The 20,708-nt window shown below is 37.0% G+C and overlaps 1 protein-coding gene across 1 annotated transcript in view; it reads right to left on the bottom strand.

The window, feature by feature from the left end:
- The window catches only part of LOC126259877 (structural maintenance of chromosomes protein 5), a 150,744-nt gene that overhangs the window by 108,821 nt on the left and 21,215 nt on the right, over positions 1–20,708 (bottom strand). Inside the window, exons 3-5 of the mRNA XM_049956938.1 lie at positions 17,414–17,566; positions 17,129–17,258; positions 14,615–14,741 (exon numbers count right to left, since the gene is read on the bottom strand). Of these exons, the coding sequence (XP_049812895.1) occupies positions 14,615–14,741; positions 17,129–17,258; positions 17,414–17,566 (410 nt within the window). The remainder of the gene's footprint in view (positions 1–14,614; positions 14,742–17,128; positions 17,259–17,413; positions 17,567–20,708) is intronic.

The following is a 20,708-nucleotide window of genomic DNA, read 5'->3' as shown; positions in this document are numbered from 1 at the left end:
TTTGTGTGTGTTGATGGTAGAACAATGTGCAGATCGCCGTTATAAATAATTTGGAAGTGAACAGAAAAAAAATGAATTATGTTACTACTTTTTTTTATATAAACTTTAAGAAGAAACCACATTCGAAGAAATGGTATTTGAAGCACCAAAAATGAGGCAAACACATTGAACCAGGTCATTTCTGCAGCCGACGAAACTGCATTGTGGAATCATACTTCCACTAGACAACTGAAGCCAAGACAAATATCGCCTTGTAAACATTTTACGGAAAAGGTACTGTCACGAAATATGCCAAATTTAAGTAAATAAAAATAGTCAGCATATTTCAACTGGGGACTGTAGCCAGGATATTGTGTTCACGTGATCTTCAACAGTGCTACGAAGAAGAAAATTTTTGTGTGTTAATACCAGTTTTTTCAGAATGTGTGTTACAGTATTTGTGTTCATCAGGAAGTAAAAGTTTTGGAGAAGAAATGTTTCGGCAAAAAATATAATTTTCGACACAAGAAGTAATTTCAAGAATTTTGGTCAACAATCATATGGATGGAAAACGTGGATTGGCAACAGTAGACGAGTGTTCCAGATAAGTCACGAAACCCTCGTATTTTGTTAAAACAATATTTTTATCTTGTTTTGTATTGTTGTGTATAAATTTTCTTTCTTCACAATGACTTATGAGATTTTCGAGAGTATTGTGCCTAAAGTAGAAAGTAGTAATTTAATAGACTTCAAAAATCAGGACAGGTCAAATGAAACAGAAAGAATCGATCAATTTGATTTAAAAAGTTTTCTTGTAAATTTCACGAAAGAAATTAAACAATCATTTGACGACAATAAGACTCACTGGGATGAAAAAATTGATAACATTTTGTTGCAAGTCCAAGCAGTCAATACTCAAGTCGGTGATCTTTCGAACAGAGTTGGCAGTGTTGAGGAAAAAATTGAATCTGTGGAAGCAAAAGTAAATGAAATTGATGCTAAATTAAGCGATGAAATTAATACTGTAAAAAATGAGTTACTGGCAGATAGGGAAAGAAATTTAATTGATTTTAATGAGATAAAATGGGAAATTAGAAATTTGGATGAGAACACAAAAGTTTTAGTAAAAAATGTAGAACAAAAAACTGACAATCGTTTGGTTACTCTAGGAAAAAAAAAAAGAATGCAGTGATTTAGAAAACAAAAAATCTGTCAAAGAACTTAGTGAAAAACTTGAAAGTTTTGACATAGAATTTCAAAGCAAAAATCACAATGTCAACACATGCAATCTTGTATCTAATATTCCAGTGAAGCACTTTTCGGTAGATGGACCCTTACACCCCGTTGATTTTATACAGTATTGTAAGGATTGTTTTTTACCTCACTCACCAGATGATATGAAAATTAAATTTGTGAAAAAATTCTTGGAAGGGGAAGCTTTGACTTGGGCAAACCAGATTGTAACTGTGGGGATGACCTTTTCAGAATTTGAATCAAAATTTCTGGTAAATTTTTGGGATAATCTTAAACAAACTAGAATCAAAAGTGAAATTTTGAATGGGAGAAACTATAGAGAATCAGATGGGAGCATGAAACAATTTTGCAAAAGTGAACTTCAAAAACTTATTCATTTAACAAAACCTTTGGATGACTTGATCAAAATTGATACCTTAAAGAGAAGATTGCCATCAGCAATGCAGTTGAGTTGAGTTCATTGTCCTGATAGTAATGTTGAGCGGTTTCTCAATTATATTGAAAAGTTAGATAGGGTAACAACAAGAACACACAGTGGGTTTAGTCAGAAAGGTAATGGTCAAAACTGGGGAAATGATAACTTTCAAAAAAGGAAATAAAACCATTATCATGGTGTCGGTCAAAATTCAGGGTGATATAACAATTTTCAAAAGAAGGACCACAATTTTCATCCAAAACAAGAACAAGATTTTCGCGGAAATAATCAACAAAATAGAGAACATTTCAGGGATCAAAATCACAGAAATTTTGCTAGAGATCAGTACAATAGAAACTACCAACAATCAGGTAATGTTTGGCATAGGAATGGGAACAGAAATGTTGATCAGAGACATTGGCAGAACCACAATCAGCAGTTCAAACAAGAACCAGTTGTAATTCAAGAAATAAAAAACGAGTAGACGCCCCCTTGAAGGTCCGCAGGGTTGAGGCAGAAGGTGAGCATGATGAAAGGACCAATGGATGTGACTATCATAAACCCAAACATGACAGTTCCAAACCTAAGCTATCACATGAGGTTATTAGTTGTTACTTATTGCAAAAATTTCAAGAGGAAAATAATGATGATATTGACAAAGATAACAGTTTCAGTAAACAAGAACATACAGTAGATAAAAGTAATTGTGATTCATTTAATTTGACAGAGTTTTACACTTGGGCAGAAAAGAACAACACTTTGTCAGAGGATGTAATTTGTAGTAGTTCAGAGACGTGTGTGAATGAAAGAGAGAATGCATGCTGTGAGAATGAAAATATTAGTGAAAGGGATCTGGTAACTTTAGGAAGGGGAAATAATATTTTAGGGGATAATTTGAATGTGTATGACATGAATATGTATAATGATAATGATGTTGATGATAAAGTTGATAATGATGGTAATGGTATTGATGATGATGTTGAGGAAAGGTGTTTCATTAGTTTAAATACGGAGTTGGGTATACACATGGTTGAAAATGGATTAAATAGTGAGAATATTATAGAAATTCCCAGGGATGTTACCAGGATGAATAAGGCTCGCAAGCAGGGTGTATGTGAAAGTGTGAATTTTGATGTTGTTGGTAAACAATCTGACTACACAAATAATGATGACACATGTATAACTTCTAGCCTAAGTGAAACATTTACAGATACTAATTACACACACACACACACACACACATTTCTTATGAATCTATGGCTGAACAGTAAAACTATTTCTTTTGACAAGAACTTTAGAAAGATGCTTATTAATGTATGTGAAACTATATATCCTGAGTGGTGGAAAAAGATGAGATATTTTATTTTTGAAAAGCTGAAGGATAAGTACTTCAATAGTATACAATGTGATTTGGATGAAAATTCTTGGCTATTTGAGATAAGAGAGAGTACTAATGACAATTTTGTATCTTGTGTAAATTTTGTAACTGTGACAAATAATACATATAATGGTATACCATATGATTCTGATAAGTATATGTGTGGGGAAATTGAAAGTGATTTATTACATGAGGATACAGGTTCTGAGAAAAGTGATCAGTTTTGCAGTCCTTATATAAAAGTTCAAATTGGGTCATGGATTGGTAAATGTTTAATTGATACTGGAAGTGAGATCTCGGAAATATCTGAAAGGTTAAGCAAGAAGTTGAAAGTGGGGAAAGACTAAGTTGAAATGCCAGTAGTTGGGGTAAAGATAAAAGGTGCTACTGGGAAGAGCAGTAAATTCGTAAAAAGCCAGGCTATAGTGACATTTTTAATTGAAGGCAAGTTGTTCACACATGGATGTTTTGTAATTCAGGAATTTAATGAAGATTTTCTTTTTGGTATGAATTGGATAGTAAAAGAAATACAGCATTTGGTTGGGTTGGAAGAAAACTTTTGGTAGAAACTAGTGACAGGGAATGCATTCAGACGAATTTTGTGAACACACTTGGTGATCAGAGTAATGGAAATTTTGACAGTATCAATTTACTAAAAGAAAATAGATTGGAGAATATTGAAATTCATAGATTTGATACTGATGAAATTGAATTTGGGAATTTAGTAAACTTGAAAATATCAGAAACCCAAAATTTATCTGGGGAGCAAAAACAAGTTAGAAAACCTGCTGTGGGAATACAGTGATGTTTTCAGTGACATACCTGGTAGGGTAAAGGGTTATCAGTGTGAGCTTCAGGTAAAACCTCATGAACCATTTTTCATAAAACCATACAGTATTGCAATATCAAAAAGACCTGCTGTTGAGAAAGAGCTGAAAAAGATGGTAGGATGTAATATAATAGAAAGGAGTATCAGTGCATATAATAATCCTTTAGTAGTTGTTTCGAAAAAAGATGGTGGAGTAAGATTGGTTTTGGACTCTAGACACTTAAACAAAATTTTGTTCAGGCAGACAGACCATCCCGAAAACATTGATGAGTTACTCTATAAATTTACAGATATAAAATATATGTCAAGTTTGGATCTAACCTCAGGTTTTCATCAGGTACCACCTTCGGTTAATTCTAGAAAATATACTGCTTTCTTTTACAATGGTAAGAGTTACCAATATTGTGTTGTGCCATTTGGGTTAAATTCTTCTGTTTCCGAATTTATAAGAGCTTTGGATCATGTACTGGGGCAAGAACTTGCATCTAAACTGATAATTTATGTAGATGACATTTTGGTTATAGGGCAAAATTGGGAGGAACATTTTTCGATTTTGAAGTCAGTTTGTGAAAAACTTAGAAAAGGGGGGATGACATTGAAATTAGAGAAATGTAAGTTTGCAGTTTCTGAATTAAAATTTTTGGGTCATGTTGTCACAGACAAGGGAATTTTGGCAGATCCAGAAAAAATTAAAGCAATTTCAGAAATTCCTATTCCTAAGACTAAAAAACAATTAAAGTCGTTCTTTGGGTTATGCGGTTATTATCGAAAACATATAAGTGATCAGAGTCTGAATGCACCATGTTTAAGTCAGTTACTTAAGAAAAACAATGTTTGGGTTTGGGATAAAAGTTGTCAGGAAGAGTTTGATAAAATTAAGCAAGAGTTGAGGAAGCAACACTTATTACACAGACCTGATTTTAATTTACCATTTTGTTTGAACACTGATAGCAGTAATTGTGGGCTTGGAGCAGAGTTATTTCAAGAAAGAGTAGAGAATGGAGTTAAAATACATTGTACCATAGCATTTGCAAGCAGAATGTTGCTCAAGCATGAGAAAAATTATACAGTCACAGAGAAGGAACTTTTGGCAATTCATTGGGCTTTTACAAAATTTAGAATTTACCTTATTGGACATAAAACCATAGTATTTTCGGATCAAAAAGCTTTGAGTTACTTACAAGAGTGCAAATTATACCACAGTAGATTGACCAGATGGGCAATATTTCTGCAACAGCATGACTTTGAAATCAAGCACATAAAAGGTTCTGAGAATGTAGTAGCTGATTCACTTTCAAGGTTACCAATTGGGGGAGAAAAGGAGATTTTTGAAAAAGAGGAGGAAAAGCAATTTAAAATTAGATACCTGAAACGGGTGGAAAATGAGAAAACAATTAGAGCTATGTGTAACAAAATTAGAAAAAATCAAAATTTAGATCAAAGTTGGAAATTAATCGAAGAATGTTTAGGCAAGAAGGGGTATGAGAAACTTGATAAATTTTACAAATTACATAAGGGGATTTTATTTCAGAGAACAGATGTAGATTCTGATAATGGTAAACTGTGTTGGCCAGAGGCAGATGCTGAAAAGCTGATCATTTACATACATGAAAGTTTTGGTCATTGTGGGATACAGAAGTGCATTCAAAAGATACACGAAAACGTTTATTTTTACAATATTGGAAAGAAGGTAAGAAAAGAATTGGCAACCTGTGACAAATGTCAGAGATAAAGTGAGCAATCAAAGACGTGGTGGAGAGATGCAAAACATTATTCTGGAAAAACCTTTAGATCTTATCGCTGTGGACTTATATGGAATGTTACCAAAGAGTAAAGGTGGTCACTGTTACATATTTGTTATGGTAGATGTATTTTCAAAATTAATTAAACTATATCCAGTGAAAAAAAAGCTACTAGCCATGAATTTATAATAAAAATTGAAAGAGATTATTTCGCACAGGTGGGTAAACCAAAAGCTATATTATCAGATAATAGTTCACAGTTCACCTCTAAAATTTGGAAAAAGTTTATTGAAAGATCAAAATTTAAGCATATACTTATATCTGTTTATTCTCCATCCACCAATCCTGCAGAAAGATATATGAGGGAAATTGGGAGACTTTGTAGAACCTATTGTAGCCATAAACATCCAAACTGGTTTGAGCACATTCGAAATTTTGAAGATATTATGAATAGCCTACAACATAGCTCCACAGGATTTTCACCGTATGAGAGTATGTTTAATATTAGACCTCCAAATCTTATATCAGAACTTAATGAATTTCCTAAATGTACACCTTTAACTATGCAAGAGAGAGAAGATGTTGTCAGGGAAACTATGAGGAAACAAGGGGAAAAGAGGAATAAAAGACATAACAATAGGGTAAATTTAACCACTTTCAAAATTGGGGATCTTGTTCTGGTCAAATCTCATGAAAAATCAAAAATGTTAACTTCAGAAATTAAAAAATTCTTTGATATCTATATTGGGCCTTCTGAAGTCATAGAAAATCCACACCCTAATGCTTATCGTTTGATATACCCTAAGTCAAAGAAATTATTTGGTCTCAGGAATGTTGTCTCTTTGAAACTACACTCCTGGAAATTGAAATAAGAACACCGTGAATTCATTGTCCCAGGAAGGGGAAACTTTATTGACACATTCCTGGGGTCAGATACATCACATGATCACACTGACAGAACCACAGGCACATAGACACAGGCAACAGAGCATGCACAATGTCGGCACTAGTACAGTGTATATCCACCTTTCGCAGCAATGCAGGCTGCTATTCTCCCATGGAGACGATCGTAGAGATGCTGGATGTAGTCCTGTGGAACGGCTTGCCATGCCATTTCCACCTGGCGTCTCAGTTGGACCAGCGTTCGTGCTGGACGTGCAGACCGCGTGAGACGACGCTTCATCCAGTCCCAAACATGCTCAATGGGGGACAGATCCGGAGATCTTGCTGGCCAGGGTAGTTGACTTACACCTTCTAGAGCACGTTGGGTGGCACGGGATACATGCGGACGTGCATTGTCCTGTTGGAACAGCAAGTTCCCTTGCCGGTCTAGGAATGGTAGAACGATGGGTTCGATGACGGTTTGGATGTACTGTGCACTATTCAGTGTCCCCTTGACGATCACCAGTGGTGTACGGCCAGTGTAGGAGATCGCTCCCCACACCATGATGCCGGGTGTTGGCCCTGTGTGCCTCGGTCGTATGCAGTCCTGATTGTGGCGCTCACCTGCACGGCGCCAAACACGCATACGACCATCATTGGCACCAAGGCAGAAGCGACTCTCATCGCTGAAGACGACACGTCTCCATTCGTCCCTCCATTCACGCCTGTCGCGACACCACTGGAGGCGGGCTGCACGATGTTGGGGCGTGAGCGGAAGACGGCCTAACGGTGTGCAGGACCGTAGCCCAGCTTCATGGAGACGGTTGCGAATGGTCCTCGCCGATACCCCAGGAGCAACAGTGTCCCTAATTTGCTGGGAAGTGGCGGTGCGGTCCCCTACGGCACTGCGTAGGATCCTACGGTCTTGGCGTGCATCCGTGCGTCGCTGCGGTCCGGTCCCAGGTCGACGGGCACGTGCACCTTCCGCCGACCACTGGCGACAACATCGATGTACTGTGGAGACCTCACGCCCCACGTGTTGAGCAATTCGGCGGTACGTCCACCCGGCCTCCCGCATGCCCACTATACGCCCTCGCTCAAAGTCCGTCAACTGCACATACGGTTCACGTCCACGCTGTCGCGGCATGCTACCAGTGTTAAAGACTGCGATGGAGCTCCGTATGCCACGGCAAACTGGCTGACACTGACGGCGGCGGTGCACAAATGCTGCGCAGCTAGCGCCTTTCGACGGCCAACACCGTGGTTCCTGGTGTGTCCGCTGTGCCGTGCGTGTGATCATTGCTTGTACAGCCCTCTCGCAGTGTCCGGAGCAAGTATGGTGGGTCTGACACACCGGTGTCAATGTGTTCTTTTTTCCATTTCCAGGAGTGTATATAAACAGAAATCATAATTTCAAAAATTTAAATAACTTATCATCATCTAAAACAAAAGTCCTCCACTGGAATATGCTTGCTGGAACAAAACTACCTGTACAACCAAGTATGTATATTTGCATGTATAAATTAATAATTTGAAGTCACATGTTAATTGAAACTGCTGAAAAAACACTGTTGTAACAAAGAATGAGAGAAAGATTTATTTTTACTTTTTTACAAAAAAAAAGTCTCCATAGTGAGCATTTATGAATTTTTTCTAATTTTTGGAAGATAAGTCTTCCCTGTGGGTGAAGGCATGCATGTGAGGACATGCATGCAAAGGTATAAGTTTCAAAACCAATTTTAGATAATGCCTCATGATATATGAGCAATTTATTATTCTTTATACTGATGTTGTGGGGAGCAAAAGTACTCTTCACAAGAATGTGACTTGTAGTAATATTGTAGTAGAGAGACAAGTGTACATAAATAATTGCAAAAAATTTAGATAATACTGATGTATCTTTAGCTGTACTAAAAGAAGAAAATCATGAGCAAAAAATACAAAACAAAAAAACATGAGTAAAAAAATTCAAAAAAAATCAGAAGTAAAAAATATATATAAAAGGCAAATATATAGAGGGAAAAAAACACTACACTATATATATGTCCAGTATCATTTTTTATTGTACAATATGTAAGCAAAATGAAATTAACATTAATAAAAAAATTTTAATTATGAGAACCAGTTGGCACAGTGTGACCAAAGAAGTGGTTGTAGATATCTTATTCTAGCAAAGGAGTTTCACCTTACTATTATTTTCAATCTGTATGCTGTATGTTAGAATATTTCTCATGTATATTTCACACCATGTATTTTGTCATGTTAAATAATTTCTTTACTTGAATTTTTTGTGTATGAGATTGATGGGGAAGTATCATTGCAACAACAGCCAGTAACAAGTCCACCGATTCAAAGAGTCCAAATTTGGAAGAGGTTATCAAACTGCATCATTAATGTACTAATTGTGTAATACAGGTCCATTACTGAGTGTGGTTGGGATATTGTTGTATATGTTCATAACAACAAAAGCCCTGGGGAGCAGTTATAATGGATCTGGGAGATGTGTTATTTTCTACCGGATTTGTCGATACCAAATTGTAAATGTTTTCTTATATTTTTGTCAGAATTTTTTTTATTGTAATTTGCATTATTATATGCTAATTTACTTATATTTTTGAGAGTGAAAGCATATTGATTACTATTAGTAAATGTGACAAAGAATATCAAAGAGACTGATTACAAGTGGAAGCTTGTGTGTTGTGTAAAATGTCTTTGACGCTGGAGTTGACTTTGACTGTAGTCAGTCGGCAGTTAACTCTTGGTGGGTGTTGACGGTAGAACCATGTGCAGATCGCCATTATAAATAATTTGGAATTGAACAGAAAAAAATGAATTATGTTACTCCTTTTTTTATATAAACTTTAAGAAGAAACCACATTCGAAGAAATGGTATTTGAAGCACCAAAAATGAGGCAAACACATTGAACCAGATCATTTCTGCAGCCGACGAAACTGCATTGTGGAATCATACTTCCACTAGACAACTGAAGCCAAGACAAATATCGCCTTGTAAACATTTTACGGAAAAGGCACTGTCACGAAATATGCCAAATTTAAGTAAATAAAAATAGTGAGCATATTTCACCTGCTTGCTTCACACGTTTGCAATACACTGAACCTTCTAGTTGTGAGCATTCCCTATTAAAGGAGAGACACAGATGGCACTCTGGTAACTATGCCACAATGCTATGCTATCAGTTGACAGACAACAATGAAATCATTATCAGTACATCTACCATCCCTCAGGTGGCATATGCCATAATAGCATCAAAATCTATATCATCTTTCCTGTTGTACTAATTTTTTCTTCATTTTTCTGGCAGTGTGTATAAAATATTTAAGAGTAAAAAGGGCACCAAAAATCCTTTATAATGAAACACAACATACAACTGACTTAAAAATCTTTGTAATAAATAACATGCTGTCTGTGTATAATGAAAGAGAAAGAAAATTAGATTCTTTGGAGTAAGAACAACCATTCCACCTTATTCTTTCTAAAAATTTTCATAATGTTATGTAAATGGAAAAGTTTATAGCAGAGCAGTTGTCTTTTTTCGTTGTGGGTCAACTATTTGACATAGACATTTGCTACAAGGAGTAGGCTAATACAACATAAAGTTAAAAAAAAGTTAAAGTTTGTGGGTTTGTATGTGTACGTGGGGATTGACATTTTACCTTATTAGCTCAAGTATGTACACTACCATGGAAAGGTCTCCTACTAACACTGCACAGTTTGCTGTCATACTGCTGCTCATGTGTCATATAATCCGCAAGCATTATTGCTGAGCAAATACCACCACCCAGTCACCACTCCCATCATGCACTGGTGCTGCTGTTCGCAATGTGGTTTCAGCTCTCTCACACTGCAGACGTGCGTGTGTGTACTACTGACAAAGGCCTTAATGGCCGAAAGTTTTAATTGTGTGAATCTTTTTGTTGTGCCTATCGCGACTCACATATCCGCTATATGGTGAGTAGCAACTTTCCTTCTCTGGTATTGTTGAATTTCTTATCTGTATGATGGAATGAGTATACTGCTGACTGAATTTGATTAGCACTTCTTATGAACTGATTAAATTCATTATGCTATTAACACTGGCTGTTGAAGTAGTCCAGAGAAGACTGAAAACTGAATTAAGAGGCAAGATTGCTAACAATGTTACTCCGAATGAGTGGTTTGTCTTCGTGTTCTGATACATGATTTGAGAGAAGTTACAGTAAACGTACTGGAAAAAACAACATCTAGGTATCTACACAGACTTTGCTTTAAATGGGAATGTAGGTTTTGAACAGTTTTCCATTTTTAAGGCACATTCTAGATGCTTACTATGATGTCACTGTCCTATACTGATGTCATTTCTTAATCATCATAATTACAGAATATTTTCACAGTAATGAAGTTCCATTCAAATGTGTCACCCCGGTTGAACATTTCGTGAGACATTTAGTTACATGATATATATATATATATATATATATAACTGCAACACTGACACACCATTTAGGTCTCCTATATACGTACGTAAGTTGAATGGAAACATACTGTCATTATGCTCTCATATTACCTGATGCAAATATTTTTGTTCTGCAAAGTACTGAAATAATCTTTGGTAAGGAAAGTGAATATTATCTACTACGCGATTATGAAGAAGAAAGATTATGGTAAAAGGTCAACTATTTTCTGTAAGATATTAGCCAATCAAATCATTAAAAAATAATACAAGAGAGGTAACGGATTGCTCCCTGTTGACACAATCATTGGGTTTAGTTCTGAAAAAGTAACGGGTATCGCAAACTGCAAGCTTTCACACCAATATCAGCAGATTCCACACCCCCTCTAAACTTGCTTAGGAACTATATAAAATGAAAATGTATATGACAGGAATAATTATGCCAACTAGGAAAGATGTTTCACCTATTGTCAAAAAGAAGCAGCTTCAGAAATGTGATCTGTGTGCCGATCAATATGTAAATAACAACGTCTGTGTCTTTTTCCACGACAGAAAGTTAGCAACAATGTTGAATACATTTTCTAGTCCTGAAACAGAGTTGATAACTGGTTACAGAAAGAAACAGCCTGCCTAGTTTGAGAAACTTACAGTTATTTTAGAACACACAAAGTTTATGGGAGGGGTGGACAGCACTTATCAGTACTGTGGGTGTTATGGATTTTTAAGGATATTGCACAAATGATGGAAAAAATTTTCTTCTCGTTTGTAGAAGTTGCAACTGTAAACATCAACACCCTTTACTCAACAAATGACGAGGAGAGAGGAGTAAGGAGAGAAGGGGTAGACAGCTCTTTCCTATACCAGAAATCTCATCACATAGCTTGTGGGCACTCTTAGGAATAGAATTTCAAAGACGAGAAGAAACCATGGGCCAGGTGTTAGCTGATTTCCAGGGCTTCCAAAAGTTTTAATTTTTTACATTGTTTGTCAAGGGAGGAGATGTAGGGCTATGCCTGGTAACTGTTACCCTCACTCAGTACATGCTCAGCAAATGTAGAGTCATAATGCTGCAACCTCCAGCTGTGTTCAGGTTCAGCCAACCTAATTGCTATGTGTCTCCTAACAGACAAACATACAACTTATCACAATCAAGGCACGTAATTTTGCATAACTACTATAGGCTAGTAATTGGGTCTTATCTTTGTTATTGAAAACACACTGGGCTGTGGTGTTCCTCGCATAGTAGGAAATCCTATAGTTGCAATACTTCAGCATTTTGGTTACACTCTGTGATAACTGTCCTAGGTATAGGATAGTACAGCAGAGAGAGTATAGAGCAAGGACATAATTTTCAATTTGTGTGTTCTGTGCAATATGTGGTCAATCAAGTCAGGATTCTAGCCATTGGTCGAGGCAAAAAATTTTATTGTGACTAACTCTGTTTTGAAATCTCCTTTAGATGTGAGAACAGGTGCACCACTGAGTGGAAAGCTGCATGTTTTTTGTGCTACTGGATATTGTGAGCAAGGGTCTACTGCTGTGTATGTAGTTGCAGTTTTTCTATAAACCTTGAAACAGTGTCTGTCTGTGTATTGATATCAATGGTCAGTATTAAGAATTTTATATTTACATTTGTTGTCAAACTTCATTGTGAACTGAATGTTTTTATGTTGACAGTTAAAGCAATGGAGAAAAGAAAAAAAGAAAAAAAAAACACGTGTTCAGTTGTCTTGTAGTGTCTGTCCACATAGACAGTACATCATCTACATATCTGAACCAGTACTTAAATTATGCACCCAAAGGTTCTTTATTCAAGAAATAGTGTTCAAAATGTTCTATGAATATTTCTGCCAGAAGTGGGCTAAGAGGTGCCTACATACCAAAGCCAACCCACTGTTTGTACAAAGTACCTTGGAACTAGAATTGTGCTAAGCATGCTTGAGGGGCCAGTCTCAAGTCATCCACTTCCACAGGGTTGAGACTAGATCTGTACATTAACTCTGTCAGTATATTAACACATTAACCTACTTTTGTGTTGGAAAACAAACTGCGGCATCAAACGATGCTACTTTAATACTGAGTGAGATGGATAGATCTTTTATTTTATTTACAAGGTTAACTGAGTTTGAAATACCATACATTGGTTTGAATTTTTTCTTACTTTTAATTTATGTGGCCAATTTGCTCACAAGTTTAGATGACAGATCTGTGAATGAAGAGACAACTGGACATATCATTACATCCTATATGCACAGTTTTAGAAGCCTTTATGGTACAGGAGAAACTGTGTTCATGTTAACTGGTAGCTTTGCTTCAACATCATAAAATATACTTTTGCAATAATTAGTTATACATTTAACCTCATCTTTGAATAACTTAGTATGGCCTTTGGGAGGGACTAGGAAGCGTGCAGCAGTCCGGAAATCACTGACTTTTCTCAAATAATCACACTTGTTCAGGAGCACAATAGTGCTGTTTTAATCTAAATTATGATTGTAATGTCTTGCTGACGTAATGTCCATTTAAAGATCCTAAGGGTGTGAAAATCTACAACCTGTGGGGCGTTGTACCCAAATGTTGTACCTTTCTTTAGTGCAACTTCTGTTTTGCAGTAGTGTCTTTACATAAAGCGTAATCAATATCTACCTCCAACACTTCTAATTGTTTTTCTGATGGAAGAGGGAAAAGAGCATATTTGAAACATTTCTCAATTTTATTCTGTCCATTTGTAGGAAAGACTAAGACTAACAGGTTAATGACATGTGAAAATTTTTGTCTCTCAGCTAAAGACTGATGATGGCCTTGTAAGCTGAAAACAGGTTAACAAAATACATTAACACTGTAGAACATACACAACATTGTGCTTTCCATTTATGTTAACACGTTACTATTGTAATCCTGCTGGATATTCCAACTGATCAACCAATATAAACATATATATATATTTGGCGAGGTCAATATGTGTAGTGTGGAAAGATACAATTGGTGGTGACAGATCATGTGATGAAATACCTGTGACAGATTATAAAGGGCACCAATGGGCCACCATGGTCTCACTAATCTACTGACAAATGACCCTGCGCAACATGGTTTCTCCCGGACTGTGATTTGGATTGTTACCTACTGTCGGTGTTTGACTAGCAAACAGACTTGTCTGCACGCCTAATGCCGTAGTGTCTTCGCTCATTATTCAACAGATGGTTGTTTACAGTGAACACAATTATGGCAATTGAGTGTACAGAGAGTGCAGATTGTATTCAAGTGCTTCCCATTTGCACCTAAAAACAGTGTTCTCCTGCACTAAGATGTGAGTTTTTTTTAACAAACTTACAGAGTACTGTATTGGCCAAGAGGTATGCACCTTTAGAAATTTTCTTGTTTGTGTCGTATCAGAAGAGCTGGAAACTCTTACTTTCTGTGATTTATTTGCACACAATTTGTGCTTAATAAAATCTGTTTGGTTGAAGCAGCAGACATACAACAATCACTGTACTCAAAAAGAAGAATTGGTTAAGTGCTTTTTGTCTCCATTAAAATACTTTTTGATGTTAATACAGGGTGTACATAAAGTCTGGGAACAGTTTCAATTATTTATTGCACAAGAACGAAACACTGTACAGATATCATATATATATGTCATTTTGAAGCTTGGAACTGGACTTCACGAAACATATTCTTACATACCTGGAATTTGTTTGTTCATCATTCTCCACTGCTGCTTGATATTCATTTATTTTCTTTTCATATTCCTTTATTTCTTTAGTCAAACATTTCAGCTGTTCATGCATTTGGGCCAATTTCTTTTCACCTCCTTGAACAATAAAACAAGTCACCCATCAGTAAAAGAAATAACCATTTGAAAGTTCCTCGCAGATTAAAGCTGTGTGCCACACCAGGACCTGAAACTGGGGCCCAGGTCTTCCACAGACTAGTTACCTATCAACTGAGCTATCTAAGCACAGCCCATGACCTGCCTGCACATCTCCACTTCTGCCAGTATCTCCTCTACTGTCTTCTAAACTTTACAGATGCTTTCGTAGACATTGTCAGTATGTTGAAGAACTTCTGTGGCGTATAAAAGGTAATAGAAGCATACTTGGCGGAAGTACAGCTGTGAAAGCATGTCGCAAGTTGTGCTTAGATTTCTCAGTCAGTAAAGCGTTTGTCCATGAAAGGCAAAGGTCTCATCTTCAAGTCTTGATCAGGCCCAGAAAAGTTTTAATATTCCTTGTATTTTCCTTAACCAAAGCATTGAAACTACTAATTTGAAAACACACAAAAAAATTAGAAAGATTTTATGTCCATCAATGAATTATTGTGAGAGGATTTGCTTCTCTTCAATATAAAGAAAAGGAACATTGTGCATGCATGTATATGAACCTGAACACAGACACAATCATGATGGTGAACTTAGAAAATATTCACTACCTGAAATACAAGAGGAAGTTCCTACAGAGACATCTGTTCAGCTGCATATATTTTCATAATGTCAAGATGGAAGGAAGGAGGGAAGGAGGGAAGGAGGTAATACCATAAGTCTCATTGACAATCGGGTTGTTAAGAGACAGACATGCTCAGCTCATTTTTATTTTTAAGAATGGGAAGGAAACTGCCCATATCCTTTCAAAGGAACCACCCACGCACTTGCCTGGAACCATTTAAGGAAATCATGGAAAACCTAACTCAGGATGCCAAATGGAGATTTGAACCATCGTCGTCCTGAATGTGCGTCCAGAGTGCTAACAACTGCATCACTTCACTTAGTCATAATGTCAAGAATTCATCACACTGCAGAAGAATGACAACAATGGATTTTACAGAATGAAAACTGCTGCACAGAGACAATAATGGGATTACATTTCTGTTTCAGTAGACATATCAGTAAAGAATGAAAGGAGGTAGTAGGACTCTTATTCCACGGCACATTTCTGGCAGAGGGGTGGGGAGGATGGGGGGAGGGTAGAGGAGGAGTGGGACGGAAGGAGAAGACATGGAGAAATCGGAGGGTGAACACAAAATAGGTGCAAGAAAATTATGTAGCAAATCAAACTTCTTGCCATACAAAAAAAGCTAAAATGACTGGCAGCTCTTTCCTGGCCCACAGTGAGTGTAATGGGGTGAGTTGGAGTGCAGAATGAGGTGGGTTGAGGGATGGAGAGAGGTAGGAGGCAAGGAGGGGGTTGGGGGGAAGCTTGTGGAAGAGTGTGCAACCATCTGTGGGCTAGCTAGAGGTGCAGGTAGAGGGGGCTGGTGGCAGACATCAGGGCACGCAATTTGATAGACTAAGGTGAGAGATAGCAGCACACGACTAGCTGACACGAACTGGGCGGTGGTATCTGGGACAGGGGATGGCGTACACACACACACACACACACACACACACACACACACACACACACACACTAAAAAATTGGTGAGGGGACAGTTAGTTATCTTATGTTTAGGCCAGAGAGGTTATGGAAGCGAAGGATGTGCTGTAAGGATAGTTCCCATCTGCTAAGCTCAGAAAAGCTGTTGGTGGTGGGGATGATCCAGATGGCACAGGTTGTGAAGCAGCCACTGAAATCTCACGTATTGTTCTCTGCTGTATGTTGTGCCACTGCGTGATCCATCTCCGAAGGCTCCATCAACACTTCCCCCCCCCCCCCCACCCAATAATGTGTGTGTGTGTGTGTGTGTGTGTGTGTGTGTGTGTGTGTGTGTGTGTGTGTGTGTGTGTGTACACCATCCCCAGTCCCGGAGTACCCCTGCCCAATTCGCATCAGCTAGTTGTGTAATGCTATCTCATGGCCTAGTCTATGAAATCACGTGCCCAGCCATCCGCCACCTGCCCCTCTACCTGCACCCCTAGCTAGCTTACAGATGGCTCTCCACTCTCCCACAAGCCACTGGATACTTCCCCCCAACCCTCTCCCTGCCCCTCACCTCTCTCTATCCCTCGCCCCACACGTCCTGGACCCCCACCTCACCCCAGTGCACTCACCACAGGCCAGGAAAGAGCTGGCAGTCAACTGAGCACAATAAAGGGAGTCAGGCACATTGTCTGCATGTTTTTCATACAAGCTTGAAAAAAGAAGTTCATGCCAAAAGCTGCCTTTCGGTTAGTCGCCTGCTTTATTCCTAAATATTTCATAATTCTCAACCAGAACTTTCGATACATTAAAAAAATGCTGTCAAGTGGATATAAAAGAAACTCACCCACAGACTTTTCTGTGTTCTCCAGTAACACCTGGGGGTTCATCTTTGCAAAATCAGTAACTTTTTCTTGTGGAAGAAACTGGCACAAATTACCAATTTGTATGTTATACTCTGCAACCTTATCATCAACCTGCATAAGAAATAACACTTTATGGTGAAAGTCCCCTTCTTCTCATTATATCTATTAGTGCAACACACAAAGTATCACACTCATGCTGGATGTTATTCTCAAATGACAGTGATGGTCTCACCAAACAGACAAAATTACTGGATATGAAAGTATACCTGTTTAGAGCTCACAACTTTGCCATCAATTCTCCACACACATTTGTTATCTAGGTTAAACACACGGGAGATCACTGTTGTTGAGGTTGTACCAGTTCTTAACTCTATTTCAATTTTTGCTTCTTTACAGCCAATTTTAATATATGATGCAAGCTGTAAAAATAAAGGATGCAAATACAAACATGCAACAGAATACTAAAACACATCAAGGTACTAAATGCTTACATTAGGGGGCAGAAGGTCAATCATTCTCAACTATTCTAAAGCTGTACATCAACAGCAGTAGATAAGAGAGAACATACAATAAATGATTTACTAATGAAGGACGTCCCATGTTCTCAGAAAGAATAGGGAGGAAACAAACTGTAATGCAACAAATCTGTTTCACAGACACCTTTGTTCAACGGTAGACCATGACACCTATCTTGATTGACAAAATTTGCGATTCCATGCTTTCTTCTGATATGTTTTACCTAAAATTGCAAATCTGATACTCTAAAAAGGAGCCTATGGGGTTGATGTACAGAGTGGGAAAATGTATTTAAATTATTTATTTCTCATATTTTCTATTATATTTTGGAACACCATTTTTATCACTGAATTTAAAAAATTAATTACCCAATAAACTCAATTTTTTCATTTAGACATGATTCACATATATTTTGCATTCTGCAACATTTGGTTACGAAAATTCCTTTTCAAAATTATACCCGATAATATGTAATAATTTTATTTCTATAAATCTTGTTTACATCCAGAATCACTTTTTTTATTAATGTTAACTCAAGCATGCAGAAAAAAATGAACAAAATTTTGCTTATTTGCTGGCTTTGGAAAGGTCAAGATTTTCATGCAGTAAAATATACTGTTGGTGCTTCCCACCAAAGCATTAAACAGTTTTCGATTCACTTTAACATTAGGCATGTTGGTTTAGAAATAGAGTGTGAAAGTGTTGATTTGGAACTAGAGTAAGCAAGTCTTTATTTGAAACAGACAGATGAGGCTATGTTTTTAGTCATGTAGAGTATGTAACAACAACAACGCTGTACTATTGTACATATAAGTACATTTTCTTTTTTTTCCCATCTGATTTTTCGATAAATTAGTGTAATTGATGTTCTGATTTCATTTCTTTTTTGTTTCATGTCATTTTGTTAAGAAAACTGTAAAAAATTTTCAATGTGAATATTAATGTTTATGTCAAATGTCAAGCAATATTGTAATAGAATTGAAATGTGACAAATGTTGAGACTGTTGTAAGATATTTAAAATTGTAACTGTGCGTCTGGTCCATACGTAGGCAATGTGTTAGGGTATGTAGAATGCAAAACCTCTGGTGAATACCCTGTCTGTAAGGGAGCGGTAAAAGGTGGATAGCAGGCGAGCACGGGAAAATGCGCACGGGCACTGCATGGCACAACGGGCTCAGCAGTAGTAGTTGGAGTTTGGCACTGGTTTGAGCAACACCTTTTGGAGCGAGGAGGCTCTCCTGGAAGACGTAGTTTCACTGAGCCTCGGGTATGCCGTTCCAACACCCACACAGCACGGCAAAATTCCATTGGCACTAAATGGAAAAGTCTTGCGACGCTATGAAGAAATAAAGTGCCGATACGTCAAGAGCCATAGCTGTGGTTGTATGTGTGCTCTGTGCCTCGCCACCTCGCCGCCCGCCAACCGCCGCATCGATACAAGCAGGTTGAAACTTTTAGTATTGTATTCATATGGACCAGAGAGTGGACTATTCAATAAAAACTTAAATTTTACCAGAAATTTCCTATCATTTAATTATCCTCACAACTAACCTAGATAGGGTCCTCCCCAAATGTTGTGCAATCCGAGTGTCCCGAAATGAAAAATTAAATTTTGAGTTAATAATAATTACTAGCTATGTTAATGAAGAACGAAGGTCTAACGAAGTTGAAAGATAACTTTAATATTGATATAGTAATGAAGTTTAATTATTTCGAGACAGATATAAAGGTATTTAAATGAGAAGTAAGTAATATAAAAAGAGTAGTAACTCATATATTGGAAATCTTGAACGCATGATGATTTCAGTAATCAATTTTTTTAATACAGTGATCATAACAGTTTCAGGGTCCCCCCCCCCTTTTTTTTTATTCATTTGAATTTTGAAGTGTTCTAAATTGGTTTGACCAGCAAAAGTTAAAGTCAATATAAAAGCCAAAATTTATCAGTGTTTTATCTTTATCAAAATTGACATGGTGTGTGTGATTCGAAAGTGCTATTTCTAGGGTAACCTATGCCCGATTTTAATCAGATCAATAGATAGTACGAAGTTTTGTAGTATACATTATAGTGTAGTGTTATGTATTTATGGTTTTTCCATATCAGTACAGAACGTGAAACTATCAGTTCAATAGATTTTCTGGTTCTAAAATTCTACTATATTATGCAGTGTTACTACGTGTTGTTTTGCATGAATATACACCAATTTGTACAGGGAAGAAACTCAGTTAATGCCTAATTAGGCTGGCGACCGTATTATTATCAAATTGGTAGCATCTTCAGTGTTACTTTTGTTCCATACTGGCGTGTAATTGCATTTTGAACTTACTTGACAGATCATTGTTATTACACAGTGGGTGTAAGTCGGATTTGCCACCATTCAGGTACACGCGGTCGATATCTATACGAAAATCCTTTCTCATAAGGTGAAGCCCGCTCACTTACCATAGTACAGGCTTTAATGAGTATTGTGTGCCCCACGCGCACGTTACAAGTACTGTGAATAAAATGCACTCCATGAATGTCTTTCCAATTTTAAATAGTGGCATTTAAGTGAATACACATGTGAAACAATTTATAATCTTGTCATGTGAAAGACACTCTTTAGCAAAGTGCAAAGAGTAAAAATTTGGAAGTTAATTGTTTGCAGTGCACCACTTAATAAACCATGATGCCTTATAATTGTGTACAAGTGTTTTCATTAACATTCCAAATCCAGGACCTGAAAATTATACCCTAGAAGCTATCAACACGATGACCAGAGCTGCAGATATTACAAGGAAAGATGAGTATTAAACCATTTTTCTACTCATTTGTAAGAACAATTCTTGAACTGGTATTCTTTACTGTTGTTTCCTGATTGATTCATCAACATATTTGCATGTCAGTTTGATCAGATGAAGAAATGGTAATACATCATTAGTAATATCATACCAATGATTTTTTAATTGGACTTAGGAATAAACAGTGTTCGAAATGAGATATACGCCATAAAAATGTAGAGGTCAAATGCAGACTATCATACATAACTTCTTGTGGTATTTAG

The sequence above is a fragment of the Schistocerca nitens genome, chromosome 5 (assembly GCF_023898315.1).
Source record: "Schistocerca nitens isolate TAMUIC-IGC-003100 chromosome 5, iqSchNite1.1, whole genome shotgun sequence".
NCBI lineage: Eukaryota > Metazoa > Arthropoda > Insecta > Orthoptera > Acrididae > Schistocerca > Schistocerca nitens.
Note: the sequence above shows the minus strand (reverse complement) of the source record. Positions and strands in the feature narration are given on the sequence as shown.